Source organism: Chiloscyllium punctatum, chromosome 41 (genome assembly GCF_047496795.1).
Source record: "Chiloscyllium punctatum isolate Juve2018m chromosome 41, sChiPun1.3, whole genome shotgun sequence".
Taxonomy (NCBI): domain Eukaryota; kingdom Metazoa; phylum Chordata; class Chondrichthyes; order Orectolobiformes; family Hemiscylliidae; genus Chiloscyllium; species Chiloscyllium punctatum.
This window is the reverse complement of record NC_092779.1, coordinates 12,439,457-12,452,290: the sequence shown is the minus strand read 5'-3', so window position 1 is coordinate 12,452,290 and position 12,834 is coordinate 12,439,457. Positions and strand designations below refer to the sequence as shown.

The 12,834-nt window shown below is 44.1% G+C and overlaps 1 protein-coding gene across 1 annotated transcript in view; it reads right to left on the bottom strand.

Annotated features, from left to right (window-relative positions):
* Positions 1-1,260: 1,260 nt before the first annotated feature.
* Positions 1,261-12,834, bottom strand: part of cdcp1a (CUB domain containing protein 1a) — a 113,318-nt gene continuing 101,744 nt past the window's right edge. Inside the window, exon 9 of the mRNA XM_072560378.1 lies at positions 1,261-4,034. Within this exon, the coding sequence (XP_072416479.1) occupies positions 3,650-4,034 (385 nt within the window). The 3' untranslated portion in view covers positions 1,261-3,649. The remainder of the gene's footprint in view (positions 4,035-12,834) is intronic.

Below are 12,834 nucleotides of genomic sequence, written 5' to 3'. Positions count from 1 at the left end.
TTCAATGCGATCATGCAATCTCAGTATCTCACTCCCGCCCTCTCTCCATACCCAATGCTCCCTTTAGCTGCAATGGCCATGTCCAGCTCCCTCTTGAATGTATCTAATGAACTGGCCCCAACACTTTCTTGTGGGAGAGAATTCCACAGGTACCCAACTCTCAGTGAAGAAATTCTTCTTCAACCCAGTCCTGAATGACACTCCCCTTATTCTTAGACTGTGACCCCTAGTTCTGGACTTCCCCAACATTGGGAACATTCTATCTGCATCTAGCCTGGGCAGTTCCATCTGGGTTTTATGTTTCTATGAGATCCCCATCCTGATTCTTCTAAATTCCAGCGGGTATAAGCCCAGTCGATCCAGTCTTTCCTTGTATGTCAGTCCTGCCAGCCTGGGAATCAGTCTGGAGAACCTTTACTGGACTCCCTCCATAGCAGGAATATCCATCCTCAGACTAGGAGACCGACACTGCACATAGGGACGGCACGGTGACTCAGTGGTTAGCACTGCTGCCTCACAGCACTAGGGACCTGGATTCAATTCCCACCTTGGGCAACTCTGTGTGGAGTTTGCACGTTCTCACCATGTCTGCATGGGTTTCCTCCGGGTGCTCCGGTTTCCTCCCACAGTCCAAAGATGTGCAGGTCAGGTGAATTGGCCGTGCTAAATTGCCCGTAGTGTTAGGTGCATTAGTCAGGGGTGAATGTAGGGGAATGGGTCAGGGTAGGTTGCTCTTTGGAGGGTCGGTGTGGACCTGTTGGGCCAAAGGGCCTGTTTCCACGCTGTAGTGAATCTAATCTAATAATAATAAAAAATAATACTCATGGTGTGGCCTCACCAAGGCTTGGGATAGCTGGAGCAAGACATCCTTACTCTGACACTGTAATCCTCACAGGCTTGATCAAAGTGGGGATTTGGTGGTAACAACTTTTGGGAAGGAGCTGTTGGTAACAATCCTGTGGTTGCCATTCACACCTCCTCTAGACTCACCGTCAGTCCTTCATTTGTCTGATGGCCATCTCATTTTGCTCTGTACCCTATCCCATTCACCTTTTCAATCTCTACCTCCACCTCCTCACAGACCTTTCCAATTGTTCATTCCTCACCCTCTCCTTTCCCAGCCCCTCGACGCTAAAACCTGTGACACCTCTCGAACATTTTCCGGTTGAGGAAAGGTCATTGAAAGGTCATAAAGGGAAAGGGGAAGATAAAGAAGTCTGGGCCCCTCATTGAGGCAGAATTGATTGACAGACAAATCCATAGTTAAAAAAAGAAAATGACTTTATTAAAACAAAGAACAACTGCAATCCATCATTCCAAAAGTTTATTTTTTTCACGTTTTTACTAGGAAAACGTAACTGTCATTAGTCTCATCTGGTGAGTCATTGTCTCACAAATCCAAGCATTTTACACATGCAGCCTGAAAACAAGTGCTTCTTTTTTAAAAAAAACATAAATAAATTACCAATATATACTGTCCAGGGTTTACATGAATTCACATCCTGCCCACTTGTTTCACAATATCTGTCTAAACACGTTTGGTTAAAGTGGGGATTTGTCTGTGACGAATAGTATCTATCAAGGCAGGAGGCTACAAACAATTCAGACTCACTCCAGGATCGGGGGCTGGGAAATGTCATGTGGAAAGTACAGTGAAAGACAAACACTTCACATTTACACCTCTGGTTTAAAGAGCATGATTACAGGGCAATCCTCTGATCTTCTCCCTCTGCTAATTTTGCCAGAGGCTTTGGATAGTTTTACCAACAGTAAAGACCGAGGAATTTAAGGGATGAGCTCAGAATTGTGGTGTCAACATTGGATGTGTTGCTACAGTTGGACAATACTTACTGAGCAATTATGTGTGTGTCAGAAATGACACAAACAAGCAGTTTAAGGTCATCAGTTGGACTCAGGATGACTGATTGATGGTTAATAGCTAAACATTTTCATACACAGACCTTCTGCAGACAGAGGGAAATTGTTCAGGTAGTGCACCTTTTGAGTTAAACAAACATTTGTTCCCCTGGGGCACACCCTGACCACAGTCGATTTGCCTTCTTACAATTTAAAGAAAATATTATCTGTGCCCTAGTGCATCTCCATGGCAACCATTCTCCACTTGCCAACAGATCAGCAATCTGTTTTTCAATCAATATAAGTTGTTAGTCCCTTTGGAAATTGCCATTCTAGCATGTGTCCTGATGAGTCCAAGACACAAAGCTCACTCGGCATCTTTCTATTGCCAATAACTGTAAGTGCTCATGCCCCAGTAGCTCTCTAACTCATGGTCAGGAGAGTCTGCCTGGTTTTGATTTCCAAGCCAAATCTTTGCGAGAGGCTAATGTCCAACATGTCAAATTCACACAGACATTCTGTGCTAAGAACTACAGGGTCCTGCACCAACACTTGCAAGTGCTTCACAGGCTACCAGACAGAGAGGTCCACCCAACCTGGATAATTTTTAGCAAGCCATTATTGGGTTTTGGATATGACTGGCTAAGTCAGCTATTATTCCCAGTCTCTGGTTATCCTGGAGAAAGTAGTGGCAAGATGCCTTTATGAACCACTGCAGTCCTTGGATGTTGATACACCCACAGTGGTTTTCGGAGATTGAAGAGTGTTACTGAGTGTACAATTTACAGAATTTGGAAGTCACCAACACAACAGGAATTTACCATCATTTCTATTAACTGTACTGACCGATATAAGCTCTAGATAGGTGTAGCCTGCAACACACAACTACAAACTGAGGTACATTTGACACATTAATTAGGTCTACCACAAAACTCCTGTCACTTTAGGTGCAATGAGTCATTTAGTTTTCTGGGACAAAAGGGACAACTTTTTTTTTAAAAAAAAAGACAATTTAAAAAGTAATCTTTGCTCTCATCTGCCTCCTGTACAACTCAGTAACTGAAAATGATTTAGCTGTGAAGAGGCAGGAACTGAATCTTCACTGTACTCAGTCAGTGGGCATTCGTGTTCCATGTGAACGGGGATGAGCTGTGACCTGGGTAAACCAGGTCAAAAAGATGACAACTAGTTATAATTAGTTTGTAGGACACTGCTCAGAGTGTGTTGGGTGAAGCGAGGAGCCAGACATCTAAGAATTATTACAAACCATACGAAATAAAACGAACAAATGCAATGTCTCGTTCAGTGGCTGATCAGATTCAGTGTCTACAGCGGGCTACATTAAGGAATTTGTGCTAGTCTGGACTTGCAGTCACAGATAATGAGCAGACAATCAAAAACTACAGACAAGTGGCTTGTGCTGAATGCAGTGCCACTTTCAATTGAGTGTAATGGCAATGGCCATCCCTAGCAATACCACAGAGAGGAGGTGCACCTTTATAAGTTTAAAACACTTCCCTCTGTGTTTCCCATTATCTGTGTTGAAGGGGACCCCGTGAACAGTGCAGGTGATGTAAAGGTGATGTTCGGGATGATGTGGAACTAAACCCCACCATGGGACACAGCAAAAAGCAGAAGGCAGAACGTTACATCAAAACAAAAATGTCCCAAAATGTTGCCACATTCAAAAAAAGGTTAAAACCAGGGAGGCACAGCCCATCAAAATATAATTTCTTTGTAGTCGTCATGTGCACACGCACACACAGTTTGTTAGAACCAGGTAAATGGTTTGCTAGGAACTGGAATCTTGTTCACCCTTGTCAAGGATACTTTTCTCCACGTCTTGTTTCCTCACTGAGAACGTATACAGGTCATTGGATACCATGGACATGCCCTCTGGCCGGGTGTCTTTGGACACGGTGCCGCGGGGAGGAGGGAGAGACGGTGGCATCTCGCCCATCGGACCATCGAAAGAACGATACACGTCCACCTCGGGGACAGCCGACATTCCTGACTTGTTCAAGTAATCAGCGTAAATACGGTCCTCATCAATCACGGCGTAAATGTGCGATTCGTTGTCCTGTCTCCCCTTCACAAACTTCCGCCTCTGACCCGGCTTACGGCTGCTCACACCAGGATAGTACGTGCCAAGGGCAGTCAACTGTTGTTGCCTTTTCCTGTTTGGGTTAGGATTAAAGAAATCTTCATCCTCAAGGAATGTACATTGCACATTGAGAATTGATAATTTATCAATTGGAACCAATTGGAATAATGGAGAAGGATACAAATCTATGCATCTGTTTTATTCCCTCAAGGAATTGATTACTCCTGCTAACACCTCTCTCCCAAGCAGCCAACCTTGCAATTGAATGCTGGAGTCAGCATTTTGAGAAATATAATTATGGTTTTGTTTCAGGATGTTTAGCAAATGGTGGATTGGGTTTCTGAACCATCCTCAAATCTGTCCATATCTTCTGTTGCGACAGGGACAAGGCATCCAATACAATACAGCACAGGAACAGGCCCTTCAGCCCACCAAATCTGTGCTGATTCCTAAGCCTTATTTAGACTTGCAACTTACTGCCCATACTTGATACCCATCCCCCTGTTCACTTCCTGTTCATATGTCTATCAAGATACACCTTAACCATTGCTAACACCACCTCATGATAGTGCATTCCAGGCACTCACCATCCTCTGTGTACAAAACTTCCCTCCCAAAAACCTACCCCCCTCACCTTGAACCTGTGCCCTCTTAGTAGTTGACCTTTACACCCTGGGGAGAAAGCCTCTGACTCTCCACCCTATCTATGCCTCTCATAATTCTGTAGACCTCTATCAGGTCATCCCTCGGCCTCCATCTTTCCAGTGAAATCAATCAGAGATTATCCAACCTCTCCTCATAATTAATACCCCCCAGATCAGGCAAAATCCTGGTAAACCTTCTCTGCACCCTGTCCAAAGCATCCACGTCCATCTGGCAGTGTGGTGACCCGAACTCTACGGCAATATTCCAAGTGTGGCCTAACTAAAGTTTTGTACAGCTGTAACATAACTGGCTAATCTTTACATTCAATGGTCTGGCCAACGAAGGCAAGCCTGCTGCATGCCTTCTTGACCTTATCCAACCTGTGTTGCCACTCTCAGAGACCTGTAGACCTGGACTAAAGGAGCAAGTGAAGTCACATGTGTGCAGGGTGTTCTAGCTAGGTGGATAAAGAACTGGTTGAGCAGCAGGAGACAGAGAGTTGTAGTTGAAGGGAGTTGATCAAAATGGAGAAAGGTGACTAGTGGTGTTCCACAGGGATCAGTGCTGGGGCCATTGTGTTTGTGATATACATAAATGATCTGGAAGAGTGCACTGTTGGTATGATCAGTACATTTGCAAATGACAAGAAGATTGGTGGATTAGCAGAAAGCATAGGAGACTCAAAGAATACAGGAGATGTTCAAAGTTTGGGAGAAGATTTGTAGCTCGGGTGCTCGTTGTTGTGGTTCTGTTCGCTGAGCTGGGAATTTGTCTTGCAAACGTTTCGTCCCCTGTCTAGGTGACATCCTCAGTGCTTGGGAGCCTCCTGTGAAGCGCTTCTGTGCTGTTTCTTCCGGCATTTATAGTGGCCTGTCTCTGCCGCTTCCGGTTGTCAGTTCGAGCTGTCCGCTGTAGTGGCCGGTATATTGGGTCCAGGTCGATGTGTTTGTTGATAGAGTCTGTGGATGAGTGCCATGCCTCTAGGAATTCACTGGCTGTTCTCTGTTTGGCTTGCCCTATAATGGTAGTGTTGTCCCAGTCGAATTCATGTTGCTTGTCGTCTGTGTGTGTGGCTACTAAGGATAGCTGGTCGTGTCGTTTCGTGGCTAGTTGGTGTTCGTGTGTACGGATCGTTAACTGTCTTCCTGTTTGTCCGATGTAGTGTTTTGTGCAGTCCGTGCATGGGATCCCATGGGATCTCAAAACACTACATTGGACAAACAGGAAGACAGTTAACGATCCGTATACATGAACACCAACTAGCCACGAAACGACACGACCAGCTATCCTTAGTAGCCACACACACAGACGACAAGCAACATGAATTTGACTGGGACAACACTACCATTTTAGGGCAAGCCAAACAGAGAACAGCCAGGGAATTCCTAGAGGCATGGCACTCATCCACAGACTCTATCAACAAACACATCGACCTGGACCCAATATACCGGCCACTACAGCAGACAGCTCGAACTGATAACCAGAAGCGGCAGAGACAGGCCACTATAAATGCCGGAAGAAACAGCACAGAAGCGCTTCACAGGAGGCTCCCAAGCACTGAGGATGTCACCTAGACAGGGGACGAAACGTTTGCAAGACAAACTCCCAGCTCGGCGAACAGAACCACAACAATACAGGAGAATATAGATAGACTGGAGAGTTGGGCGGAGAAATGGCAGCTGGAGTTCAATCTGGGCAAATGTGAGGTGATGCATTTTGGCAAGTCTAATTCTAGAGCAAATTATACTGTAAATGGAAGAGCCTTGGGAAAAATTGATGAGCAGAAAGATCTGAGAGTTCAGGTCCAGTGTACCCTGAAGGTGGCTGCACAAATGGATAGTGGTCAAGAAGGCATGTGGTATATTTGCCTTCATTGGACGGGGTATTGAGTGTAACAGCTGGAAGTCATGTTAAAATTGTACAAGACATTGGTTCGGCTGCATTTAGTATACTGTGTAGAAGTCTGGTTGCCACATTACCAAAAGGATGTGGATGCTTTGGAGAGGGTGCTGAGAAGGTTTACGAGGATGTTGCCTGGTATGGAAGGTGCTAGCAATGAAGACAGGTTGAGTAGGTTAGGATTGCTTTCATTAAAAAAAAAGGGAGGGGGATGGAGGGAGGACCTGTCTAAATCATGAAGGGTTTAGACAGGCTTTTTCCCAGGGTGAGGAATAATAATAACAACGACAACAACAACGACGACGACGCAAGGGCATGCATTCAAGGTGAGAGGAGAAAAGTTTAAGGGGGATACACACGGAAAGAACTTTACACAGAGGGTGGTAGGTGCCTGGAACGCGTTGCCAGCAGAGGTAGGAGAGGCAGGCACAGTAGATTCATTTTAGATGCATCTGTTCAGATGCATAAACAGGTGGGGATCAGAGGGATACAGATCTTTAGGAATTGGGTGATAGGTTTAGACAGTGGATTTGGATCGGCACAAGCTCAGATGGCTGAAGGGCCTGTTCCTTGCAGTAGATTATCTTTGTTCTTTGTGCTCTCAGATCCTTCTGTATGTCAATGCTCCTAAGGGTTCTATCATTTATTGTACAATTCATACCTAAATTTGATCTTCCAAAATGCTTCACCTTCAAACTCCATCTGCTATCTCTCTGCCCAAATCTGCAATGTATATCCTTTGACACAATCCTCCTCACTATCTGCAACTCTGTCAATTTTGGTGTCATCCATAACTTACTAATCGGACCACCTACATTTTCCTCCAGACCGTTCAGATATATTACAAACAACAAATCCCTGTGGACCACTAGTTACTGATCTTCATTCCGAAAAGCACCCTTCACTACTGTCTGTCTTCGATAACCAAGCCAGTTTTGTATCCGTCTCGCCAGTTCATCCCAGATCAGAGTTAATTCTGGAAATTTTTTTTTAAAAAAACAGTCACCTAGACACCCAGAAAGCATAAACAAACTACAATAATTTACTGCTTTGTTAAATGTAAAATTGATAACATTACTGAGGGAAAAGACATTAACTACATTCTTTTTTGAAAATCACTAGAACATTGGAAAGATCTTAAATTGCAACAAAGATTTACTTAAACCACACGGGTAATTTGAATGATGCATTACCTACGTTTCTGTTACTCTCTCGGGCCTTCCTTCGATTACTAGCCTCAGACAGAAAACCATAAAATCAAACAGAGGCAGAGCACAATAGAAAGCAGTTCAAAGAATTGGGGAAGTTATTGTTGCGATTAATCAACTGTCCAGTTTTGATTAAAGAGCACAAGTTAATAAAACAGAATAATGCAACTGCAGTCTGCAGAGTTGGCAGAGAGATTGATGCAACCCCCTTACCCCAACTGAGAGACAGAATCAAGGGAGTCACCTCATCGCATTCTGACCGAGTAACGTGCTGATTGATCTTGTTTAACCAGATCAGTGATTGCACAAAAAGCTCAGACCTTCATTAATCAATTTACAGCAATTACGCTGGAAAAATAGGACTGCAAAGTAGGGCCATAGTAACAGATGCCAAATTGAAGGGATTATCCCAACAATCTACTAAAACAGTCAAATTGGATCTACAATTAAGCTTTGGTGACACAAGAAGCATGTTAGAGAATGATAGAGACAATATATTACTGATAAAACACTAAATGAATCTGCTGAAGTACAGACACTGAGTCAGGTGACAAAGTTGTGCAAAGGTCAGGATGGTTGAAGAAAAACAGAATATTAAAAAGGTGCTTCATTGTAGAGTTTTATAAAATGTCCCAACTTAGAGATCAATTTGCGAGCAACTTTTTTGAAGGTGGGAACTCACTTTGAGCTGCAAAATAAACAAGCAGCTGTCTTTAAAATAGAAACTGCTCCACGATGGGCAGAAGGGCATCAAAAAGAGACTCTGTGCACCAGTCAATCCCCTGTGGCAATGCTCATGAGACAGATGATACAACAATTCAAGCAGATCAGGACTCTTTATAATCTCTTCTGTTATAACCACAAAATCGGATTATGAAGCAAATATGAAGACTGGCCTTCAAGACTCGATTACCTACTTGCTCAGGGAAACTGTCAAATTGCACTATGGTCACCAGCTTTGTGTTCAGGCCCAATAATAAGTGACTTTTGATAAAATACTCCTGTGGAATGGTTACAGTACAGGGACAGGCCATTTGGTTCATGGAGCCAATGATGGCTCACTGGAAGGGGAGTCTTACTCTTCCCCCCTCTCCACCCCTGTAGCTCTGTGCCTTTTCTTTCTCTGAAGCTTATCCAATTCCACATTGAAGGCCATGATTTCAGGCAGTGCTTTCCAGATTATAACCAGGCTCTCGACATTACAGTAGTCTCTCCAACCCTGCCTCCCCAACCTCCATCCCCATGTTGATAGATTTCTGGCCATTATGGAAATTAAGAGAAATGTGAGGGGGCAGGAAAGTGGAGTTGAGGTACATAATCAGCTGTTGATCATGTTGAACTGGACAGAACCGAGGGGCAAAATAGTCTACCGCTGCTCCAATTTCTCATTTAAAACCGGTACTTTTAATTATTGGACTTACAGAAGAGAAAAGGTCAAGAGGCTTGATTCATTGCTAACGCCTGCCATAGAGTCAAAGAGATGTATGGCACGGAAACAAACCCTTCGGTTTAACTCGTCCATGCTGACCAGACATCCCAACCTAATCTACTCCTATTTGCCAGCACTTGGCTCATATCCCTCTAAACCCTTCCTATTCATATACCCATTCAGATGCCTTTTGAATGTTGTAATTGTACCAGCCTCCTCCATCACTTCTTCTGGCAACTCATTCAATATACACACTGCCTTCTGTGCAAAAGTTGCCCCTTAGGTCCCTTTTAAGTCTTTCCCCTCTCATCCTAAACCTATGCCCTCTAGTTCTGGACTCCCCCACCCCAGTGAAAAAGACCTTGTCTATTTACCGTGTGCATGCTCCTCAGGATTTTATAAATCCCGAAGGTCATCCCTTAGCCTCTGATGCTCCAGGGAAAGCAGGCCCAACCTATTTAGCCACACCTTGTAGCTCAAATCCCCCAACCCTGGCTACATTCTTATAAATCTTTTCTGAACCCTTTCAAGTTTAACAACATCCTTCCAATAGCAGGGAGACCAGAATTGCACAGTGTTAAGTAGAATAGTTTAGCCACCACCTGCAAAACTGGAGCACCACTTGGAGTGGTGCCAGAAAATCAGAGGCCAGTTTACCAACACTCAGAGGTTTAGGGTTATTTATTTAATTTGGGTTATTCAAGAGATGGATGGAAAGCATTTCCTGTGCTCCAGATTCAAAGTGCTTGTCAAAACCTTTTGGAGTAAATGACAGAGTCATAGTCATAGAGATGTACAGCATGAAAAAAGACCCTTCGGTCCAACTTGTCCATGCCGACCAGATATCCCAACCCAATCGAGTCCCACCTGCCAGCACCCGGCCCATATCCCTCCAAACCCTTCCTATTCACATACCCAACAAGATGCCTTTTAAATGCTGCAATTGTACTTGGAGAATGACTGTCATGGGTAGTGGTGTATGAACAGTTTGGGAGCCATTACAAGATACGCCTTGCATATCTGAAATAAAGACATCATTGTTTTGGAACAAATGAATGTCTATACTCTATCGTCTTCGTTTTACCAGACCTTTCTCACAAAGCTGTTCTTTCTCTCTCCCACTGATAGGGTCATGTGACAGGTGCAACACAGCACAGGTCAATAGATCACAGCGGCCATTTTAAAATGGCAGCACCACTCTCCTGCACTGGGAACACACATCTCAAAACTCATCAAAAACAGTAATTGCAGACTCAATGTACACGCTAACTATAACTTTCCCTGACAGGCTGATGAGAAAATGCAAAGCGAGTTTGGACAGAGAGAGATGGTTGAAAATCCTGATGTTTTGGCAACTGGGAATTTTTAAACTGCATTTCAGCTGGACCCTCTGTGAGCAATAAACTCCAACCCCTTTAGAATTCCTGGCAAATCCTCCTGAAATTGATGCTGAAAGGAAGCCAAAATACAGCGAGACTTCTGCACCTTCTACATTCAATCTCAATTAATCTAACTGCCTGGGAAATATTCCAGTTTCGATGGGCTTGGCTGCTGTTATTGTTGGAGCTTGGTCTGGTTCAGAACGAGCCATTTGAATGGGTGGTGAAGGCAAGAAATGTTTAAAAGGAATTGAATAAACACTGGAAGCCAAAATGGAACATTTATCAGGCAAAGTACAGGGGAAAATGAGACTAATTGCATAGTATCTCCACAGTGTGGAAACAGGCCCTTTGGCCCAACAAGTCCACACCAGCCCTCCAAAGAGTATCCCGCCCAAAAGCATCCCCTTATCCTATTACTTGACATTTCCCCCTGACTAAAGGACCATATTGAGAAAAGAAGCAAGTCAAACAGTCAGGGACAAAGCAGAGAACAAGGTAGAACTGATAAATTAAACTGCATTTATTTCAATGCAAGAGGCCTAACAGGGAAGGCAGATGAACTCAGGGCATGGTTAGGAACATGGGACTGGGATATCAGAGCAATTACGGAAACATGGCTCAGGGATGGACAGGACTGGCAGCTTAAAGTTCCAGATACAAATGCTACAGGAAGGACAGAAAGGGAGGGGGAGTGGGTTTTTATAATTACATTAAAGACAAAAAGGTAACTAGGGAGAGAATAGGACCCCTCAAAGATCAACAAGGCAGCCTTTGTGTGGAGCTGCAGGAAATGGGGAAGATACTAATTGAGTATTTTGCATCAGTGTTTACTGCGGAAAAGGACATATTACAAGGAGGAAATGCTGGATGTCTTGAAACACATAAAAATGGATAAATCCTGATGACGTGGTCTGGTGTACCCTAGAACTCTGTGGGAAGCTAGGCAAGTGATTTCTGGGCAGATTGCTGAGATATTTGTATCATCAATAGTCACAGGTGAGGTGCCAGATGACTGGATGTTGGCTAACATGATGCTACTATTTAAGAAAGGTGGTAAGGACAAGCCAGGGAACTATAGACCAGTGAGCCTGACGTCGGTGGTGGGCAAGTTGTTGGAGGGAATCCCGAGGGACAGGATGTACATGTATTTGGAAAGGCAAGGTCTGATTAGGGATAGTCAAAATGGCTTTGTGAGTGCGAAATCATGTCTCACGAATTTGATTGAGGTTTTTGAAGAAGTAACAAAGAGGATTGATGAGGGCAGAGCGGTAGATGTCACCTATATGGATTTCAGTAAGGCGTTTGACATGTTTCTCCATGGGAGATTTTTTTAAAAGGATAGATCTCATGGAATACAGGGAGAACTAGCCATTTGTATACAGAGCTAGCTCAAAGGTAGAAGACAGAGGATGGTGGTGGAGGGTTGTTTTTCAGACTGGAGGCCTGTGACCAGTGAAGTGCCACAAGGATCGGTGTTGGGTCCACTACTTTTCGTCATTTTTATCTATGCATTGAATGTGAGCATAAGAGGTACAGTTAGTAAGTTTGCAGATGACAAAATTGGAGGTGTAGTGGAGAGCGAAGAAGGTTACCTCAGATTACAGCGAGATCTTCATCAGATGGGCCAATGGGCTGAGAGGTGGCAGATGGAGTTTAACTTAGATAAATGCGAGGTGCTGCATTTTGGGAAAGCAAATCTTAGTAGGACTTATAATCTTAATGGTAAGGTCCTAGGGAGTGCTGATGAACAAAGAGACCTTAAAGTGCAGATTCATAGCTCCTTGAAAGTGGAGTCGCAGGTAGATAGGATGGTGAAGAAGGCATTCAGTTTGCTTTCCTTTATTGGTCAGAATATTGAGTACAGGAGTTGGGAGGTCATGTTGCAGCTGTACAAGACATTGGTTAGGCCACTTTGGGAATATTGCGTGCAATTCTGGTCTCCTTCCTATTGGAAGGATGTTGTGAAACTTGAAAGGGTTCAGGAAAGATTTACAAGGATGTTACCAGGGTTGGAGGGTTTGAGCTATAGGGAGAGGTTGAATAGGCTAGGGCTGTTTTCCCTGGAGTGTCGGAGGCTGAGGGATGACCTTTTAGAGGTTTATAAAATCATGAGGGGCATGGATATGATAAATAGACAAAGTTTCTTCCCTGGGGTGGGGGGAGTCCAGAACTAGAGGGCATAGGTTTAGGGTGAGAAGGGAAAGATATAAAAGAGACCTAAGGGGCACTTTTTTCACACAGAGGGTGGTGTGTGCATGGAATGAGCTGCCAGAGGAAGTAGTGGAGACTGGTACAATTGCAACATTTAAG